General features: G+C 37.7%; 1 protein-coding gene across 2 annotated transcripts in view; it reads right to left on the reverse strand.

The window, feature by feature from the left end:
* Positions 1-23,402, reverse strand: part of LOC137257711 (1-phosphatidylinositol 4,5-bisphosphate phosphodiesterase gamma-1-like) — a 73,928-nt gene that overhangs the window by 45,512 nt on the left and 5,014 nt on the right. For both annotated transcript variants that reach the window (XM_067795105.1, XM_067795106.1), the window contains exons 2-11: positions 8,760-8,909; positions 5,901-5,994; positions 5,248-5,295; positions 4,301-4,382; positions 3,252-3,332; positions 3,054-3,103; positions 2,573-2,621; positions 1,520-1,621; positions 1,149-1,264; positions 428-513 (exon numbers count right to left, since the gene is read on the reverse strand). In XM_067795105.1, the coding sequence (XP_067651206.1) occupies positions 428-513; positions 1,149-1,264; positions 1,520-1,621; positions 2,573-2,621; positions 3,054-3,103; positions 3,252-3,332; positions 4,301-4,382; positions 5,248-5,295; positions 5,901-5,994; positions 8,760-8,909 (858 nt within the window). The remainder of the gene's footprint in view (positions 1-427; positions 514-1,148; positions 1,265-1,519; positions 1,622-2,572; positions 2,622-3,053; positions 3,104-3,251; positions 3,333-4,300; positions 4,383-5,247; positions 5,296-5,900; positions 5,995-8,759; positions 8,910-23,402) is intronic.

Below are 23,402 nucleotides of genomic sequence, written 5' to 3' on the forward strand. Positions count from 1 at the left end.
CCAAAACAGAATAATGTCAAGTTTTGTCCACCATACAGACAAGTATCTAATAAGAAGCATTTGTTCAATAAATGGGATGAATACTGGGCAAAAATAGATAGGGATATATGCAAATCTTGAAATTTTGAATACTGATCTATTTATTCAATGACACACTGACAAAATATCAATCATAAAAATAGCAATATCACGAACTTGTCCAGTATATCTAGTGCTCCCTCTCTAATGAACACTCCCCATCAGAAATATGTAGCATGCAGACCTTCTACATTCCCAAATAATCATAAACGCAAGCAAGGCAACATCTGTTGATTGACTGTTTTAGTGTGATTTTAAGCCTGTCCTAAAAGCAACTCCAGTTGGATTCTTATTAGTTCAATATGGTCAACTTGAGCCCTTACGTGACAATGACTGAAAATTCACTTACACTCAAGGCACCTGCAGCCCATTCTCAAACACCGGACATAGGCTTCAACAGATGATTCACTGGACAACTGGTCACCTGTTAGGTATCTGAAACCACATGAGTGAGTGAGTGAGTGTGTTTAGTTTTATGCTGCTTTTAGCAATATTCCTGCATTATCATGGCAGGACTCCACACATTTTGCCCATGTGTAAATCGAACCAGGGTTTGAGCAAATGCATTAACCACTTGGCTACTCCAATGACCCTTTCTCCTGAAATTATTAATTTAAAAAAAAATCATATCAATATTCATAACAAACTGACAGTGACGATGAACGCTAAGAGTTACCCCTTTTGTATTTAATTCATGATTTCATTTTGGATTTAATGATTCATTCCAAGAATTAGTGACAGTTCAGACAAAATTAACTGTCACAACAGGGTGAGTGGGTTCAGTTTTACGCCACCAGACATCCAGTGATCAACAGCATAAGCACTGATTTACTCAACTTGGAAACAATAACATGTGTCAAGCAAGTCAGTGAGCCTGACCATCCAATTGTGTTATTTGCCTCTTGCAAGCAGCATAGGATATTGAAGACCAATTCTAGCCCAGATCTTCACAGGTCTTAGCTGTCACAAATTAATGTTAGAAAGTGGCAAACAATATTTTATGACTATTTCATACCCCATACACAACCCCATGAAAAATATGACATGAGTGTTTCAGAAACAATACTCACGTATTATGAGATGAGGCTATCCAGTAATGAGAGAGAGGGGCGTTCATGTCGTGGGTGATGGCATCGTTTCGTGAATCCCATATTGTATTGTGAGGTGAGAACAAGAAATCTTCGAACTAAAAACACAGACGTACACAAGAATATCATCTTCAGTCCACACGGCTACAAATAGCTTGCATCTTGCAAGAACATAGACAAATATGCATGACAGATTTTCCATCATATTTTTATAGATTACTTCAGTGCATGACTTAACCTAACATGACAACCTTATGATCGAGCACTGTGACATCTGCTTTCAGTGTATGTTTGTTGTTTAACACCACATTCAACTCTAATCCAGGCCTTCATGGGTCAGCACAACGACTGACCTCTATCTCTGTGAAGTAGAGTCCACCAGCTACGCGCACCATCTCGTCCAGGAACGTCGTCATCAGGTTCCTCACATAGCTGATGTCCGTAGCGTTCACATCCTGAAACACAAAATTACAGATGTGCACTTATCATTTGTTTGTTGTTTAACACTGCACTTAAAAGAAATAAATGGCGATCCATAAATAATCAAGTCTGGACCAGAAAATCCAATGATCATCATCAGCATCAATCTACACAATTGGGACATGATGACATGTGTCAACCAAGTCAGTGAGTCTGACCACCCGATCCTATGAGTCGCACATTATGACAAGCATATGTTGCTGGATGTTCAAGGGTTTATATGGAAGAATCATGATGCCGCAGATATGACGATAATATGCTACCATAATCTTTGAATTTCGACATAGTACTTGTACTGATGTCATGATATTGATACTAATTCTTTCTACAAGTGAATTACAAAACTAAATCACTTGTTCTTACATTTCAGATACTGAAAATGGGATACTGGGATATAAAACATAGGTTAGGGGTATTATATTGATATTGATAGGAAATACTAAAGAATTTGCCTGAGCTGTTTGTTGTACACCTCTGTTCTTTTACATCATCTTACACACATATAACCTGTGACCTATCTCTCACCTAGTGCTAATAATATAAGTTATTTCAAAACATACCCATTCATACTTGGCCCAACATTCATAGTTGGCCCAAAAGTTTGCCAATGTTGGGCCAAAGTCTGCTAACGTTGGGTCAACAATGAATGCTATTTGGGTACCTAAAAAACACTGTTTGAAACCACATAAAACAGAATTTATTAAAAATTCTAAAATCATAATGTTTCACCTGAGAAGTATGTGAAATTTGAAGACTGAAGCATTATATATACTCATCAATAAATAACAGTTAAGAAAGTAGTACGTCTTTATCTGATCCTAGCTCATTACCATGGCAGCCTATCACTGTCCTGGAATTTAATGTGACATGTTTGAAGATAAGTTTCCCACCGACAAATGTGGAACAAATCGAACTAACACACTCACCTTTTGTTCTTCGAGTAAAAATTGTTGGAATCTTTCACTTGTCATCCTCCTGTTAAAGAATAGATTGAATCAATATAAATATTTGGAAAGTAATTCCGTTTATTCAAAGGGAAACAACAGCTAATCCTTTTGTTTCCTGTTTTATTTTAGACATATTCCAACCATATCATGAGAATCAATTCTTGACACTGAGTCATGTCCATCACCACTGGATTACAATGACTAATCAACTTTATTGGACACTCACGATAAGCTATAGCACCTGTCTCCACATGCTTAATCCAGACCCATCACTGGCAGTGCATCACAGATGAACAAAGCCACTCCATTTGCTTGGAAGTTTGCTTAGGGTTGCAGTATATTGAATATATCAACAGCAATATTTTTTCATGTTTTGAAAAAAACAAGCATTCAATCCATCCCTTCAAGAAAACAAACAGGCATTATCAACTGTGGTGAACAAAAATTATCATACACCTACCTTTCCTCACCAAAAGATTCGAAATACTTCTCGAAGTGTTCTGTTGCAATCTGAAGTCAAGGAAGAAAAGAAATGGAAGATGTAGAAACATTCTAAATACTTTATTGAATATTATCTATGACTGTCATAAGGAATTTTGTTCACTTAGCTGCATTTATCAATTGTGAAACAAGGATGGCTTTCTGCAGGTGTACTTACACTCTTCACATGGACCAGCCTGTGGTACAGACAGGAGAACTGTTCAAACACAATCTCTCCTTTACCACTCGAGTCAACCTCCTACAATACAAAGTCAGTCTGGTAAGGCATTGTATTTGATACTGATTTCCTTGTGAGAAGAAAGTAGGGTACTAGCAATACAAGGGAAACAACTGTGGTGTAAAACAATTTAAAACCACAAAAGGCACATCAACGAGTAATGATAAAAATGTGTCTGAAGTTTGGTGAACCTGGCATGTAAATTTTAAGAGATATGCTCCAGACAAAACCATCATACATATTTGGAACCAAGTCATGTTTCCAAAAAATAAACCCCAAAATTGTGATAAAACTTCAAAACAGCAAAAGGCAAATCTGTGGGTAATGATTAATGTGTGTGAAGTTTGTTGAACCTCGGATGGAAACTTTACGTGATATGCTCTGGACAAAACCATCAAACACATTTGGCACTAAGTCGTGTTTCCATGGAAATAGCAAAAGCCAAAATTATGAAAAACTTCAAAATAGCAAATGGCACATGTATGGGTAATGATTAATGTGTGTGAAGTTTGGTGAACCTAGCACGTAAACTTTAAAAGATATGGTCTGGACAAAGTTTCGGGAGAGATGGAATATACATACCAGTTACTTCGTAGCAGGGTATAACAACTGCGAAGCATTGGGAATACAAGGGAGACAACTGAGGTGTATTGGGAATGCAAGGGAGACTACTATGGGGTACAGGGAATACATGGAAGACAACTGTGTGGTACTGGGAATCCAAGGGAGATAACAGGGTGGCACTGGGAATACAAGGAAGACAACTGAGTGGTCCTGGGAATACAAGGAGACAACTGAAGGATTCTGAAAACCTGTTGCAAACCAATAGACACCAGGGAGAGAAACATGGGACACTGAAGGACCCATCTACTCCAGTATATAGAAAAGTAGACAAGCTCAGACACTGGAAACCCATTCTACCCCAGTATCTGGCCTTGTGTGTGCTCCTGAAGACAGGGCTATGTCACCATAATTTGTACAGTGCCAACCTGGAAAGTCTCTCTGAGTTTGCTGGTAGACATCTTGTAGTTGATCCTGGGTAGCCATGCCTTCACATTCTTCAGGGTCACTCTGAAACACACAGTCGACAACACAATGTATACAAACTGCATTAGCACAGAATGAGTATCGATACAACCCACTTGAAGTTTATGGATGCTGGTGGCGCACATTTTAAAACATAAATATCTGGTTCTGTTTGAACACACAGGACACATTTGCTTCTAAATACTGGATTATATTTGCGATTCACTTGTCACACATGGTCTTGCTATGACTGAAACAATCCTGACAAGATGCTTAACTGAACTCACTCATAGTTCACATTTCATTGTGAACAGAAATTGAGCCACATTTTTCTGTATCAAATATCATATACAGTGACTTGCACTGTGCAAGCATATGGGTAGGGTCTATTTCATGCAACCTTCAGCTCTTCACATGTAACGTATGTATCTGTCACAGTCAGATTGTGAAATCAGTCATTTCATGAAATGTATTGAATTGCACCTTTTTCAACGCTGCCATAAAGCTGGAATACTGCTGCCGATGGTGCTAATCCAACCAATAAACCAAATATGTTCACGAGTATATTTACAGAATGCAACTATTTCACATTCACAAGAATGATTGCACACCCAAGATCACAGTTTAACAAGTGTCTTTCAATACAAGTATGGTTTACGCATAATCATAATCAGTGCCACTGCAGTAGCCGTAAGTGAAGTACCCTTGTTGTTTTAATGATTTTTGTTTCCCGCAAAACTCAACAGCATTTAGGCTATAAGACTGTCAATAATCAAATTAGGACCTGACAATCCAATGGCCAACATCACCAGCATCCACAATACACACTTGAACTGCTGTTGTTGCGAAGTGTTAAGTATGTCAGTGACGACGATAAAAGGATACATAAAGCCATCAATATTATACTTACATCTCGGATCCTGATTTCTCCATCATGTAAAATTCTTTCCTCAGCCATCTGTTTGAATGTAGGGATAGTAGTATTAATGTTTAGATCTGTTACAGAAGATATGCACCATTACAGTGCCGAATGTTTATCAACAGACAATATTGTAACTTTAGGCAGTAGCAAAATGTTGCACTACTGGATATGCAACTTAAGGCATTACCTTTTAACCTACTTCACCACCATCTACTCGACCCTGTTTGGCTCATACCACTATACATAATACAGTGGTCACATTATACTGCTCACTCCAGCATCCACTATGCACTCACCGACACTCACATCACTATCCACACAATACTATTGGCAAGACTATCCAACACTACTCACACCACTATCCACATACCACCATTGGCACCATTATCCACGCACACTACTCGCACCAGTCTCCACATACCCTTACTGGCACCACTATCCACACGCCACTACTCGTACCACTATCTACACTAAACTACTCACACCACTATCCATACACAACTACCGTACCACTATCCACACACAACTACTCAAACCACTATCTACACACCACTACTTGCACCACAGTCCACACACCATTATCTACACTAGACTGATCACAACACTACTCACACCACTATCCCCACTACACGGGCACTCACCTCTCCAGTTGCAGCTGATAGGAAGCCTCCTTGGTGTCCCTCACCAAGTAGTCCAGCCCCTTCATCCATACCACAAACTCATCCTTGGAGTTCGCTGCAACAACAACCATCATCTAAGCCACAGCAACAGAATTGGTAACCAAGGTGTGCATGCGTCTATAGACTATCTGCCATTAAAGACAATTCTTGACTTATGTTCACTATATCACTCATATCACTTATATGCTGTCTGAGGACTCGATCTGCCAGTGCTGACGTTATTTCACACGAAACCCATTATTCTAAATTGTATTGTTGTTTTTAAATGAAACACTCAAAGCATTTTCATGTTAGAAAATATATTGCATTTGCAATCAGTTTGATGTACTGGACAAGTGAAGACTGGCTATATGTTACTATGTATCGGTAAAACCGCACTCAGTACACCGTACACAGATGCCAACTCTATTTTGGGTAGTACTGGATGTCACAAAGTGTAATGTACACCCCAAAAATACTTGTCTTCGAGTCGATTCAATATGGTGCACGTTTTCACGAAAGGAATATTCTAGACAGAAATACACATCAACAATCACTATGAAACTCCATTCATCAAAACTTATTGGTCAGGTGACACATGATACTTTAATTCCTTAAAAATTAATTGGAATGAGGGTGATTCTAAGGGTAAGTGATTTCTATCAATGTAAGGCCATTTCTTAACCCAAACATGAGTACATAACTAAACACTTCCTTGTAAAATTTAATAGACTTTATTCATTGTCCTAAAATCAGTATAAAAAGTGTAATTTTCATACATTAAGTGTAATGGCATAATTAATTGGGAAAAATCATAATATTTATGCCAAAAGCGTAGGGGCATCTGTGCACCTTACAATGTACAATCCGCAGAGGCTTACACAAGCATGAGATTCATGGGCACTATTCATGGATTCTCACTGGAAAAACAGATAGAGGGAGAGACAGATATTAACACTGCCCTGAAAAACAATCTCTCAAAAGATGCATATCCAAGAAACTTGGTATGGCACTGACGAATCAAGAAACCTAATTAGGCTGAATCTAACTGGAATCTGAACCCATAGCCACTGGCATTTCTGAAAGCCAGGGGATGAGTAGTCTATCGTACAGAAACTGAAGCAAATATATCCAAGATGTCTAGAAAATGTGGCAAGTCTAAATGTTGTTAACGAAGAAAGCATCAGGTCTCCATTTCATTATATCATTTTCTTTTTACTGTGATCCTTTTTGCAGTAAAATATGTTCATTTCAGAGACTAGTTGTTAGTCTAGGGGATGGGATACATCTATTTATCTGAATGGGTCACACCTCTGGACCAGACAAAGCAATAGTTCAAACACAATTGACACACAAAGTTGGCATATCAAAAATGACTTTGCATTCTAATTTTTTTAGAAAACAAACTGATATCCAAAATACTGTCTGCACAACTCAGTTATGTAACCATGATAACCATGGCCCATCCCTGATTTTTCCAAGATAAATGCAATCCCAACAAATCTAAGCAGTGCAATCAAAGTAAGTAACTTCACAGTAGTAAGCTTCAGCAATCCCCATGGCAACCAAACAGTTCCGCCAGCTGCTGGAAAACAGTTGTTTGTTTTTAATTTTCAAATGAAGAGCTATTTCCCAAGGGAAATCATTATTTATCAAATATTCATATCACTCTTTTATCTTGAAAACCTCGACAGTTGAAGTCGAGAAAACTGTAGAGCTTCATGCTACATTTCAGTGCACCTTGCTCATCTCAGAATCTCATCGACCTTTATTTTTTCATTCTAGAGTCAGCACTCCAAATGGAACAAATTTAAGAGGGAAAACATCATGGCAGAATGTAGGAGTGGGTTTGTGCCTTGTTTTCAACAGAGTTTCATGAATATAAAACACTATATAGACTTTATCTATTCTTGTGTTAGCTGACTTGGTGTTGGTGATTAGATGCATGACTGACTATGGGTTTGAATCTCAGATGGGACTTAACAGAAATACTAGAATCAGTACTTACTGCGAAACAGTAATCCTAAATTTAAAATATTACAGCGTGCCTGATCTTTGTAATGGAACAGCGGCATAATCCTGATCAGTTTTTAATGGAACATCAGGAATACTCATCTATGACAACAGTTTGTAAGTAATTGAGTCTAGAGTGACTGATGTATTGACAGCTGTAATCTAACAACCAAGTCAATGTTAGTGAGTGAGTGAGTTTTATGCTGCTTTTAGCAATATTCCTGCTGGGGATATCAGATATCCATGTGGGAAATTGAGCCTGAGTCTCAGCCGTGATAAGCGAACGCCATTAGGCTATTCCATCGCCAAACGTGAGCGATAGTCATGTCTAAGGACAAACATAACTGCTTAGTTATCCTTACTACACTAAACATATAAAAACATCAGACTTGTGAGCAACAACTGTTAATTTGAAGCAATTTATTTCATGGTATTATTTGCCATTCATATACTGAAAATTGAGACCTTAAAAAGTGTGTGACTAAGCATAGTTTTAAGACACATTTAGCGAATATTCCAGTAAAATGACAACCGTGGACACCAGAAATGGGCATCAATAACTGTTCCCACATACAGAATCAAACCTGCCTCTTCAATGAAATGAGCACACGCTTTAACCACTTGGCTACTCCACCATCCCTAAACCTTAAGAAAATATCAGTCACTTTTGTTTCAATGATTAATAAATATTATAAACATAGTTTTAAAATTGCCAGCCAAACTGTTTACTAATCAGCCCTTGCAATAGCCCCAAAATAAAAGAAATATTAAGACACAAATCCCTCACAGAAACAAGGATGAGATGTTCACACTGTACAATGACCTTACCGACAACAGATAGACTTTTGAGTTTGAAGTCACTGCCGTAGAAGAGTGTGAAGCATGCCTTTGTGTCGGCCTTCCGGGAATCCTCAAGCCACTTGTCAAACTCCTTTGAGTTCTTCCCTGACCGGATTTCACGAACCTCTCGCAAATTTACTAAAAACAAAAAATAGAATGACATATAAGGACAGTTGAGAGGGTGTAATAATGAGTTAATCTTGGGGTCAGCTGGTCAGTTCAACTGGAAAGCAACACACAAAACTAAGGTCAGCATGGTGGTCCACTGATGACTAATATACTTAAGATTGTCAAGAATTCTAGTTGTTAAGGGTCTAGAGAGCAAGTGTTAAATATGGCCCATTTGTACTAACAATTAACTACAATAATATAACGTGAGATTTTGTATTTGTATGGTAGGTATTCAGTAACATCAAATAATTCATAAAATGAAGAGGTAACAAAATATAATTTATTTTATGTGAGGAAAAGTGTTATTACACTCAAGCATGTAAACAATCATTTCTCAGGATATACAAGTGTGTTGGGTGATTGGGTGAGTGAGTGAGTTTTAGTCTGACGCAACTATATACCAATATTCCAGAGATATCACTGCGAAGGACTCTAGAAAAGGGCTTCACACATTGTACCAATGTACTGAATCAAACAAGGTTTTCTGCGTGACAAGCGAACTCAGTATGTAACCGCTACACTACTCCACTGCCACTTTGGGACAACTAAAGCAAGGTTGAAATCAAAGGCAAGTAATCAAATCATTGTAACCATTTCATCCTCATTTGTTATTTTTACAGCAATCGAAATTCATTACCAACAAACTACAGAACTACAAAACTGTTGAGGGCCTATAAAATCCAACAATGAAACTACATATTAAAGGGTGTTATAATAAACTTGCGTATTCGGTGATAAAACTGTATCCCTTAAGCAATTCAATTCATTATTTGTAACCAGTAAAACAGAATGTTTAATCATAATTTATCAGTAATGTTGATACTAGCTGTTGTCATGATAGATTAACGCTGACATCGACAACATTTCTTGAACATTTGTCATTGTCAAATAATAATTTTGTCATTGTTTGATTTAATACATTGCATGACATCGTATTCTGGGAATAAAGCAACCAGCTGTTGAATTATCACTGCATGCATTATGCAATATTTGTGATATACTGACCCATGAAGAAATGAGCTTCACATAATGTACCAATACAAACTGAGGGCCAGTGGAAAGAAGTGTTCACTTGTCCTTTGGGCTTGTCTTCAAGACAAATGGCACTTTTAGACAGCAGCAACTTTGCAATAGGTGGTTGTCCCATGGTTGGTACATACATGTTTCTACTAGATCACAGGACCAATCATAAAGGCAGGTTTTTTTCAACCAAGCATGGGTCACATGTGACGAATTCTCCCACTAAATCCCTGCAAGGATTATTGAGTGAGAGAGTGAGTTGAGTTTTACATCTCATTCAGCAAAACTCCAGCCATATGGCAGCAGTCTGTAATATTCGAGTCTGGACCAGACAATCCAGAGATCAACAACATGAGCATCAATCTGCGCAATTGGGAACCAATGAAATGAAGCCATCCATCCCTACTGAGAATATTAGTCAGAATCTTTAACCTGGAAAATGTGAAAATGATAGATCACCAAAATCTGCAAATAGCAAAAGGCACCACTCTAGGGTTTCCCCCACATATCTGCCAAGTTTTGCAGAAAGATAATGAGACGTTTTTGAGTTCTGCTCCGGAAATGAAGCCCATCCCCCTATTTTGAGACTAAGTCCAAACCATTTCCATGGAAACCCAGAAAATGATAAATCACAAAAACCTGTAAACAGCAAAAGGCACCACTTTGGGGTCTGCCACATATATCTACCGTTCTGGAAATGAAAAACACTTCCCACTTTTGAGACAAAGTCTGAAACGTTTCCATCAAAATCGAGAAAATAATAAATCACAAAAAACGGTAAAAGCACCACTTTCAGTTGAATATCTAGACAGTGTTGCAGAAAAATATTGAACAGTGTTTGCTCTGGAAACAAAGCCCGTACCACCATTAGACTAGGACAAAAATGTTCCATGGAAAAAGAAAAAAAATAAAAATGCCTGAAATCCGTAAATAGCAAAAAGCACAACCATAGCTTGAGATTATTACACCTATTAATTTTGGTCTAAAAATATTGAACGGTTTTTGAGTTATGCTCCAGAAACAAAATGATTACGGACGGACGAGGCGTCGACTATATTTCCCCCGTGTTACATGCCGGAGGGACAAAAAGTGAGTCATGCCTGGCAGAAAGCCTGGAAGAGCCACAAAGATGAGATTTGGGGGTGAGCATGAGAAGACCCTTTTGGGGCTTCACTCCTTTGAGACGGTGGGAATATGGGGGACCTCCTCAATGATATCTTTTAGATTTAACAAGGCAACATACAATCTTCTGCATAAAAATTGTAAAGACAAATCAGAGAGTGGATTTTGTATCTGAAAATATGACTCTGAATAAATCTGACAAAATCAGAGTGTTGGCATCTCAGCAATATTCCATTTATATGGTGTCAGTCTGTAAATAATCAAGTCAGGAACAAACATTCTAGTGATCAACAGCATGAGCATCAATCATGGAACCAAAGGTTGTTGCAAGTCAGACCACTCGATCCACTCAGTCACCTCTTAGGACAAGCCTGGTATTCTAGTAGGAAATGATTGGTTGAAAATTCAATGGGAATATTTGTCGTACTTGGATTGAGTTTAAATCTGGTTACACACTAAACCAAATCCATGTCATCATTCACGTAATCCAGCAAATTAAGTTTGCAGTGTATTCACCGCCACATGGTCACGGTAATTTTCAAGATTACCAAGAATGAAGACTGACATATACTGAATCTTATCATATCTGCTTGATCAACTTGCGTGAACAAACTGCTACACAGCAAAGGATTTCCTGAGATAGGGAAAGAAATGTGGGCCAATAACCAAAAGAGAAAAAAATATGTTATCTTTCTCTTTGACATTTTGACAGCCAAAAAAATCTGATGATAAATTCATCAAGTCTAGTTCTGTACAGCAAAATAAGCTCCTTACAGAGATTCATATCACAGTTCATATACACATACACATACTAGCAATGTAGGAAGTTTAGCACCTCTTTCAGAATTTGAAAGTTTCAATACTTTGATTTTGATTTCCCAATGTTTGACATCACTTTCAATGAAAATAGTCATATTATGAAATTAATTACACACCCAATATATGACAATGCACTACAAATTATAAATTTGTGCCATTGTTTGCATATACGATTACAAGTAAAGTGCCAAGGAAAGTACAATTAGTAGGAATCCTGCAATTATGCAGTCTGGTTGCAGCACTAGAACTACTGTTACCTGGTCACCTAAACCTTTGATCTACCTTTCTGCTATCCTTGTTAATATTAATGCTGCAAAGATTCAGTTGAATTCATCGAAAATTGATACTGACCACATCAAAGTTTCAATTTTCGATAACCATCAACACTATATTGATTCAATATTTCAATACAAATTTAAATTATTTGTTCACAGCCAGAACTAAATTTTGACTCTAACTTCAGCAGTTTGGAGGTCTAAAATGTGATTCGTTGATGGGCTAATTATGAAATGACAAAATTTGTTGTAGGTAGACATTGTTGGTGGACCAAGCTGACAATGGATTTCACAAAAAGAATAAATAATCTGAGAGTGGAATGAAATCTGAATTTTTTTTACTTGTATGAAGAATTTAATTGAAAATCATCAAATTGAGGGTCCAATATCGAAAATCGCATTGAATCCAGGTCTGACATATGTGTAATTCATCCTGCCTGCCACTTATATAGAACATCAGTTGTCAGCTAACACTACTTATTATTTATACCAGGGAATAATCGAATCAGTGGCATCAATTCCGATAAGAAAAAGCCATTAGCAAACAAAATTCAAATGACTACACATTTAACACTGGTCTCATCAATTCATAGCTAACAACATGAGGCAAAATATCTTGAAATATCCACTACTGAAAATCAACATTAACATGCAAGGTTGTGTACCTTGCAAATGGAAGGAAACTTACTATATTGTTTTATCAAATACAAAACTAGGTGCTGGGAAACCATTATCAGATCACTGCAGTTTTCTGACTGTTTATGTTGTGTAAATATTAACACAGTAAAGAATGAGAGTACATTACGGCCATCATGCACTGATGACGGGTCTAATGAACTATTACCCTATTTTGTCCAGCTTGATTCTGCTGTGGTAATATTGAGCGTCAATAGGAAGAAAAGTACTTTGCTATAGTATTCAGAAAAAGCACTTTGTACTTGTTGAGGTGTTTTACAGAACAAATAAGGAACGAAATCAAAGCATCAAGTACAATGATTCAAATTGGGTCAGTCCTCCAACATTCACTGTCAGACAAAGTGATGTTTCAAATTTGAGGGTGGGTCTTGAATGAGAGGGAGGGCAAAAAACAAAATATATAAAAAAATGTTTTTACTTGAATTTGGGAGTTATTTCTCAAATCAGGATATGAAAAACAGAATACAAAAAAGGCCAGGCTGGACCACACTCTACATGCATTTCATCTGATGATAATGTGATTAAAATGTCAAAGTGAAATACACCAACTGCTGACTTGTTTCTAGTGTTAGGAACTGAAAATGAAATCCACTATTGAATATCAGTGAACTTTAGGTGATGGATAATGATCAAAGAACATTCATTTTTAATATAAAAAACACTTTTAAGGGGTTTTCCTAAGTTTGTTTTTTTTTCTAATTAATGTTATTTATTTGTTTTGTTTTTTTTTATATCTAATACTGTCATGCAGTAGACCCTGGAACTGAAATAAAACAATCAAAGTGGTAAAAGTAATACAATGTGCATGGCCTTACACTGTTGAGAGTGTGTTTGTTCATGAATATTCATTAAACTTAATGGCTAGTTTACCTAATTCAAGCATGTTATACTAAAACAATAAAATTCTGATGAATCGAAAATATGTTTTTTTACAATCGAGATTCATTTTGAATCATTTTTTTGATCGAGTTATTATAATTTTCGCTTATCACTACTTGTCACTTACTCACATTTGCTACCCTATATTGGTATTCTTTCTTCAACATTTCCATCCTTACCAAACATTCACATTCATTACCAAGTAATTCTTAGGGGATTTGCTACAGCTCTAGATAAGACACTTATGGGTAGCTGGAGTGGAACTGGTCTCCAGCAACCTATGACTGTAATGAGGTGAGGTAAAACTGCACTAATGTCCAAGCTCTGCAACATTGCTGATTGCCTTTCACCTGACCTTGACTCAGTTTGTCATTGTTCATGTATATCTCACCTCTTGCATGGGACCAATTTGTATTTTAAGAGAGACCTGGGGCAGGTCAGGATCCCTGCTTGTCATGTTATAACACTCAGGGTAATTCCACAGTTTGTGAATATTTCTAAAACCGTAAAACCATATTCACTCACTTACAGATTAATTTGATTGACTTGGAACCCTGCTCAGTATTATTCCTATATGGCGGCGGAATGTAAATAATGGATTCTGGACCAAACAATCCAGGGATCAATAGTATGTGCGTCTGTCTACACAATTTTGATACAATGATATCTGTCAATTACCACCAGACCCGTTAGTTGCCTCTTTCGACAAGCATGGGTTACTGAAGATCCAATTCTCACAGGTGCTCACAGACTGACCACTACTGACTGTGTCACTTCATTCATTCAGTTGCCTGCATATTCAATGCAGAAATTCAAAAGTCAGTGAGCTCAAGCTTTTATTAACTCTAAGACATGTCTACAACTTTTCACAATTCAATTTCCCACCATTCAACTGAACTTGAAGCTGGACAAGAGTCAATCTCTGTAAATCACACACATTTGATTTTCAGAAATATTCTACTTGTCTCACAACTGTGTCAGCCAACAATCAAGCTTCAAACAACAATCAAGTCTTAACCAACATTCAAAATACGTCCCAAACAACAATAAAGAAAAGTTTCAAACCACAATTAAATCTGAACCAAAAAGTAAATGTCAACCAACAATTACTTCTTAACCAACAAACAAATGTCAACCAACAATCACTTCTCAACCAACAATCAAATCATGACTTGACCAGTAGTCATGCATCCTCGATATCTCCAGGGTATACGTTCTGATAAGTCTCCACTATACCCTGGACGCATCTACAGCTTTGCCTGATAAATTTATTACCTCCCTTTGCTGGCTCCGCCTTCTCACAGTAGCCAATCAGCTAGGCCGCCGTTATAGCTGAGCTTGCCAGTGTCAACAAAGGTAGCGGTCGCAACTGCAAAGGTTTGCTCGCAGTGCGTCCTAGATTTTAGGGAAATCATACAAACAAATTGACAGGTCCGAAACTTTAAAACAACATATGCAAGAACGCCTTCTAATTCTTCCAGAGAACCTCTACATGGTTTCTGTTGCCAAGTATAATAGGTTAGATAATTCAAAAAACGAAAGTGAGTTGTGATTGGTTCGCTCAACTTCCCAGAGTAGACACCTGACTGGATCAAAAGACAGTCAAGGGAGGTAATAAATTTATTGGGCAGAGCTGTAGATGCGTCCAGGGTATAGTGGAGATTTATCGGAACGTATACCCTTGAGATATCGAGGATGGTAGTCATGTAGCTCAGCAATTAATCTAACAAACACAAAACATGAAGTAGACTGAACCATCAAATGTTGAAAACTGAAATTTCAGTCTCTTAATTGTCCACTTTAACTACGATAATCATATTAGATATTCTTGTGCCAAAAATGTAATTCGTATTCAGAACCTAAGTAATGTATCAACATGAGTGTTGACATTGAGAATTTATTCATACCACAATAGTTTCATCACTTGTATGAATTAGCATACTTTAAAAGCAGGCTCAGCAGGAAAAGTAGAAGACTCATCTCACACACACTTAAACACCCTGCTATCCCTGATGGGCATGATAATGACGAAAACAGATGATGTTAACATGTTATAACTGATGCACTTTAAGCCTACCAGTTATTTTTTCATACGCAAATAATCTGAGAAGAGAGAGAAAGTCAAAGACCTGTAGGTATGACATGATCAAAGCTTTCCGAGTTGCATCTGAGTTAGCAGCATCAATAAGTTTCCATGGTTACAGCAACACATCGTGCTGTACCTTCATGTAATTTCTTCAATTACTTTCACCAGAACTACAGCACAACATCTTCCACTGTGTATTGTTTTAATGATGCATTCTGCAATATTCCAAAAGCCTGATCAAGGGAGAACTCGACAGTCCAGTGATCAATGCCATGAGCATTTTTCCGTTCAGTGAGTGAGTTTAGTTTTACGGGGTTTTCTGGTTGGGGACACCACAAATCAGCTTCACACACTGTACCCATATGGGGAATGAAACCCAGATCTTCAGCATGACCTGCAAATGCTCAACCACAATTCTACTCCACTGCTTCTCAAAACAGTGCAAAGACAAGCAATCACCAAGCCTAACTCTAAAATTACATTCAATATTCATATTACAAGGATCCCTGACTTAATTCCGAACTGAGTCAGTGCAACCTGTTTTTTGTCAGGTGCAACATGAGATAAGGTTGCACTGGGTGCAAGTAAGTTTCATTTACTTAAATTGATCACTGTGTAATGTTTCATCAGCCAAATTTTCACACTCTAAGGGCCAGAAGCCATTGATGATTATATAGGTTACATACAGTTATGAGCCATAAGTTTCAGGGCCTTTTCATGAGTTTTTCAAGGCCAAATCAATATCTTACGGAATCATAGATTAATGGTGTTCCGATTAATTAAAGACTGGTCACAATGACCAAATGACCAATCAATCAATCTCATAATGGAACACAAATGACTTAAAAACTTTTGTTTTAGTCCTTGAAACATTTGATGATGGAACATCTCTTCAATGTTGTCAGGGCCTGAAAACTTTAATTCTTAGAAAAGTCACTTCATTAATTCAAAAGTCATGACAAAATATTTCTTGAAGACTCCAGGAAGTGTATATTCATGATATATTGGTTTTCACTTTGAAGTATCATGTTGCATCATGTTAAAACATATCTGCAAAAACTACCTGGGTAGGAAAATGACCCTAACCAACTATTCTTTGATGACTGTTCATTCGTAATGAAGCCATCATCAATTGTAAGATTTCAACCAATTCCCAACACTACTATAGATACACATATCACATGTAAGTAACTGAATACACACGAGGTTAGTCAAATGTGGGGCCGACCATCAATAATTAAAAAAGAACTTGACATCCATAACATTTTGCCTTATTCAGCATGGGAAAATAATGCTAGGCTCCACTGCTGCATTGGGAAAGTTTTGCTTAGTGATGGAGAAAATTACACCATACTGTCATTCGTATTATGTTTTAGTTTAATGTAAGTTCAGAACTTGACAAGTCTGCTTAACATGGAACTATTTAGGCAAGTCAACTGGGGCTGTTTTCAAGGCTGAAGGAAGTTTGGACCTTCCTAGGTTAAAATATCCTAATTTCAGGCTTTTATAGACAATGGGAATACTGTGAATCAATTTGGAAGTTTTATGAGACTACCACTAGCAGATACATTGTATATTGGTGAGTGAGTGCAAGATTAGTTTTCGATGCATTAGCAACATACCAACAATATCACAGTGGAGGAACACCAGAAATGTGCTTTACACATTGTACTCATGTGCGGAATCAAACAGGGATCTTTGGCATGACGAGCGAATGCCTTAACCAATAGGCTACCCCACCACCCCAGAGATTAAGGAATTCAGACCAAAGCATTGTTTAATGCATTCTCTTTCCACAGAGGTTACTTGTCATATCTATTCTAATATGGCAATATTTGCTGGTTCCCATAAAATCCCCTAGCGGCAAATAATTGCAACTCGAAGTATTTCCCTTCTTCTATCCAATCAGAATGCCTGGTACATCGACTTACTTCCACCTTGACTAACCTTAGCAAGTAGGCGACTTGTGTTGATGTGTCACACAAGTTTAAAAGCTAGCTTATTTCTTGTCAACGAGGACGATGGAGACGCCATTGAATCACCATTTCATGGATGTGCTCTGTCTGGAAGAAACATTTGCTCCTCCTGTTGGTGAAGAGGGTCTAGTTTTCCCGATGCATAAGGAAATTACTGAGGCCTTACAAATAATTACTTTTGAAAGGACGTCGCTGATTGCACAACTAAATCCGATGGCAACCAATCACGATTCTTGAACACTCGGATCATGAAAGCGCTGTATTAGAACAGTGGTTCGTAGGAAGATATGGCAAGTAACCTCTGTGGGAAGAGAATGTGTTTAATGATTCTACATGGAGAAAATATTAAGATAAAACTCTGCCATTGTACACTAACCCTGCCATATGCACTGCTACAGTTCAAGAAACTCACAATTCTTACATAAAGATGAATCAATATGGGCTACAAGTGTGAATCCTTCTCAAAGATGACCATGAGCGGTCGATTACTATCTTCCAGATCATTCCAGGCAAGTGAATCTAATACTTTGTAACCTGATCAGTTGGGTTTTTCAGCTCATCTTCAAGCCTCAGGCCATTTTGTCCATTAGGGCGCCCTGCTTGCATAAAACACATGACAGTGGCCACACTGGATATTGAACACAACATCAGAAAATCTTTGTGATAAAAGCATTGGTAAATGCTATGTATTGAATGCTTGCATGGAGTTATATCAATGTTCTATCTGGGCTTAATATCTGGAGTCCTGGTCCTTTTCATGGTGAACGATACAACAGTTAAGGATCTGGAGCACACCCATGCAGCACTGGCTCACAGAATTCTAACACATCCCAAATTCCACTCACATGGACTGAATGTGTCATCAAAAAATCTATATCAAATGTGTACAAAATTTATTTATAAATCACAACATTTACATGTGATCACATACGATGGGTCCTTTCCTCTCTTCTCTCCTTAAATCACATATCATCTCACATCCTCCCTACGACATAAAATAAGAAAAAGCATGTATGTAAATATCAGGGAGTAGTAATCTAAGTTGGGTAACTTGTCCCCAATCTCTTTCACATTTGAGAGTAAAATATGTTTAAATCAAATCACTGATGAGACAGATACTGAGTGAGAGAGTGAGTTTGGTTTTACGCCGCTTTTAGCAATATTCCAGCGATATCATGGCAGGGGACACCACAAAATGAGCCCCACACATTTTACCCATGTGGAGAATCAAACCCGGATCTTCAGTGTGACGAGCGAATGCCTTAACCACTAGGCTACCCCACCGCCCCTGAGCAGTGTTCACGAATAGCGTTTGACCCTCTAACAAATCTGGTAGATTCACCAGTGATCAGATAGAAATCACCAACCCGCCGGCAATGTCTTTGAGTGAAGTTGTTATTTGAGGCATGTGACACTTGTTTGCTGTTTATAAATCTTAATAATTAATAATTTCACTGCCAATTACAAGAAATGTCAAATCTGAAATGTTTGTCTAATTTTATTCTGTGGGTCCTGTGAATTTTCAGTGGGTCAGACAGAAATCTGAAACTTACAGGATCCAATGTCCTGTTACTTTGAAACACCTTCTTGAACACTGTCCTGAGACATGACATAGTTGTTGTGATGGTATAAGTCTGGATCATGCCTAGATGTTTGGCAGACTCGTACACAACTATTAGATAACATACACTCACTGAACTTATCGGCTGGATGACTCAAGCACAAGAAAGCCAAGCTGTACACAAGAAAGCCAAGCTGTACACAATGAAATTATGTATGATTTTAAACATAATATTCCTCTATTCTGATCTGCTTAGTGAGTCTGAATAGGGAGAGATGAACATAAACGACAATGACAGTGCATTACTTTCTGCTTCCATGAAGCATACTTAACTACAGATTAATTACAGAAAAAAGTGAAAATGTTTCAGAGCATAGAACTTCGTAACATAAAAGGTGAGGTGAGGTGAAATGGGGTTTCACATGGTACTTAAGATTACTTTGATTATATGATGGCGTGCATGCATGTGTATGTGTGTCTGCTTGTACTTGCCCAGATTTAAGCTGGTTTTATAGTGCTAGCTCACTGAAATACCATGCAGTGGTTCGCTATGCATGAATACTCCACTCAGGCACATTATATTGACTCCAACTTATAGTCTGAGCTTACCAGTCTTTGCTGTACCCAATAATGCCAAATGCCAGGCAGGGACCAACAAGTACCATATTTTAATGGCTTTTGATATGAAGCCTCAAGGAATTAAACCCATGACTTTCCACTCTCTGAGTGGACGCTCCAGCAACCACAATACACCATGAAGGCTGTCCATAGCAGTGTTCACGAATAGTGCCTGACCCTCTGACAGATCTGGCAGATTTGGCAATGGTCAGACAGAAGTCACCAACCTGCTGGCTCCAGTGTCTGACTGAATATATTACAATAACTTTGTCTGAAGGTGTTATTTGTGGCATGTGACACTTGTTCACTGTTTATAAATTTATGTTTATAATGTTTGTCATTATATGATGTTTGAATGTTTCAAGCCATGCCTTAGTGACAAAATCTGTATGCCTTCAAATCACCCATAAGTTTGGAGTGATCTCATTCAAAATAGATGGGCCAACTTCCATTATTGAATTGATGAACATCAGAAAAGTAGCACATAATATGTCCACCAGCATACTGAATATTCCTTCCATCAGAAACTTCAAGTGGCGAAAGGTTTGTTTGTTGTTTGCAGTTAAATGCAAAACATATTCCAGATATGGAATATGATGGTGGTCTGCAAATTATGGGACCTCAGTCAGACAATCCAGTGACTGACATTATGAGCATCGGTCTACACAACTGGGACAACATGACACGTAGCAGCCACAAGTCTAACTACCCAGTCCTGTCAGCCATCTCTAAGAACAACTCAAGTCTCTGAAGATCAATTCTAACAAATGTCTTCAAGGCAAAACACATTTATGTCACCTACAAAGCATTTACTACTACTAAGCAACAACTAACAAACACAACAAATTCAATGATATATTCACACCTTCTTCACACAAATTGACAAAGGAAATTGAAAGAGAAATTACTAGCAAATGCACTATTTTCCTGTCCAGTTCAAGCAGCCCTCCCTGTCACATATGACATTAAAACCTCATCTCCACCAAAGGAAAGGGAAATATTTCTAATCAGTTGTTAAACCCATAGTACATTCAGGTCACACTGACCTTTCAGGGAACATGTTCTTCAAATCATACTGCATGTATAAGTACCAGGGATTGGGAAAGAATTGAAATAAAAAATGGCTCATTAAAATTTTGAAGTTTACTTTTGGTAAAACTAAAAGGGCAGTGGCCCATTCTACAATCAGAACATGGGTAATAATCCTATAAATGGCTCACTGTCAAAATCCCCTGTCCCAATCACTGAAGTACACTTCCAGTTTCTAATTGATAAGAGTAAACTATTAAGGGTATTTTTGAAAAATCAATAATGATGACAAATTTAACACCAGCAACAACCTCAGACTCTGAGTGGTAATTTTCCATGATCAGCGCACATACAGAAGGTTTTGCTAATGGAAATCATCTTCTTTCCATAACCATGGAGAATGTCATGCAAATAACTTTCTCTTGATGTCTCATCTCTTTTGACATCATTACACCCATTGTAGCCATGGGAGCTCAAACATACACGTTTTCTCTCATCTAGGAGAATGCAATGAGATAGCATTGTATCTAGCTATCTTCATGCAATGTCACAGCACGGGACACCAGAAATGGGCTTCACAGGTTGTACCCATGTGCAGTATTTGCTATGATGCAGAAAATCTGCATATTTGTCACAAATATTCTTACTGGCCCCTGGAAGATATTGCAGTGTAATATTTATACTACAATATTAGTGTAATACATGAAGACATATAACATAATTATGGTTTAAAGTTATGACATCACAATGCTAATGTCTCTGTTGCAATGGTGTTAGATTCACAGAAAAGCTGAGAGTCATCACACTGTAGGCAATTTTGCTGCCGTTTCTATCAGTGTATGTAGAGTAGTAAACAGGATACTAAACTTGTTTCCATGAAATACCATTTTTACTAAACTTGTTAAAGGTTTAGCATCAAATCATTGACTCGTTTAATTAAACTTTGATTACATCAGTAGAGGATTCAACACGTACATGAGACATTTTCCTGTTACTTGTAGAAGTGACTAAATGAAAGGGGGTCACTCATAAGTGTGACTGCCTGATCACAGGCAGAGAAATTCTGCATGTAACACAAAAACCTGTCTAAAAGTGTCATTTATGACAATAATTGAACAAAATTGTACATGAAAGGTCGTTTAGCATCCTCTGTATATCAAATGCAGAGTGAATTTGGAAGCTTGTGTTATTGCTGACACAATGCTACAGGGCCTATAGTTCTGACAACACTTCTAAAACTAAATGTTTGCCAGGCAACTGCACAGTGCTGATTAAATACCTATCCTGACTTGCCTTGTTTTTTGCTGTTATAAAACAATCACAGTTGACGTTTTGATGAAAGTTCCAAACTGAAGTTGACTCCCAAATACATGTCCATGACTCCCTCACATGACACCATGGAGTCATGATGACTCCCAAAACTTTATGCCTTGGGCAAACACTGCAATTGCAGAGTCAAACCCAGGCTAGCTATTCTCGAAACATTCGTAGTGCTACAAACTTCTTAAGCCCATTCTTAACACGTTGGCTACGATCAAAGTTAAGAATTCTTAGGGCTATGAACACTTCAAGAATAAGGGCCCAGGTCTTTATGAGCAAACTCCTTAACCATTAGTCTGCCTCACCACATGTAATTTTGAATAAATGTGAATAAATATAGTGCACTCTGTCCAGCTTGGGACCGACTAATAAGTCTGAATTAGACTGCAACCCAAGTTACACCGAAATTTCCTGTATCTGCCTGAAGGTTCATATCATTAATATTATGTTAATGTATTGTCCGGCGGACATTTTACTGCAACACTGCTGAGCACTATGTCTTGAAGGTCGGATGGAGAACTGTCAGTTCTTTTCCTCACCCATCTATTGACTGAATTATAGTTTATAAATTAGTGTTGATGGCATCAAAGGTAAACAAGCCTTTACTGCAAGACAAAATACAAAAACCAATCAACAACTTGTTTATTCACTTTCCATTACTAAAATAAAGAAGGATTATGCAAGTGCAGTCCAGTGTATACAGAAATCTGAGTCCAGATAGACAGAGAGTACCGTATTCAAAAGTCAAATGACTCATTTGCATTTGAACACAAGAGACGAAAAACAATCAGGTAATGGGAACGATTCTTGTGTAAATGCTATGCAGGCAAACTTATCTGGTACACTGCACATTTACTATGAAAACTGAACGACATTACCTGCAATATAACCTCAGTCTGATGTATTGACAGAGCAACCATGGTAACACTGGCCTGCAATGGCATCGGCCGGGTAGGCCAAACAAGGTTTAATGCAAAGTCACAGAATACAGCACATCAACATTCCAACCAGGCCTATCTGTCTGTCTATTTGTATATCAGTATAACATGCAGACATTTA

The sequence above is a fragment of the Haliotis asinina genome, chromosome 12, assembly GCF_037392515.1.
Source record: "Haliotis asinina isolate JCU_RB_2024 chromosome 12, JCU_Hal_asi_v2, whole genome shotgun sequence".
Classification (NCBI taxonomy): domain Eukaryota; kingdom Metazoa; phylum Mollusca; class Gastropoda; order Lepetellida; family Haliotidae; genus Haliotis; species Haliotis asinina.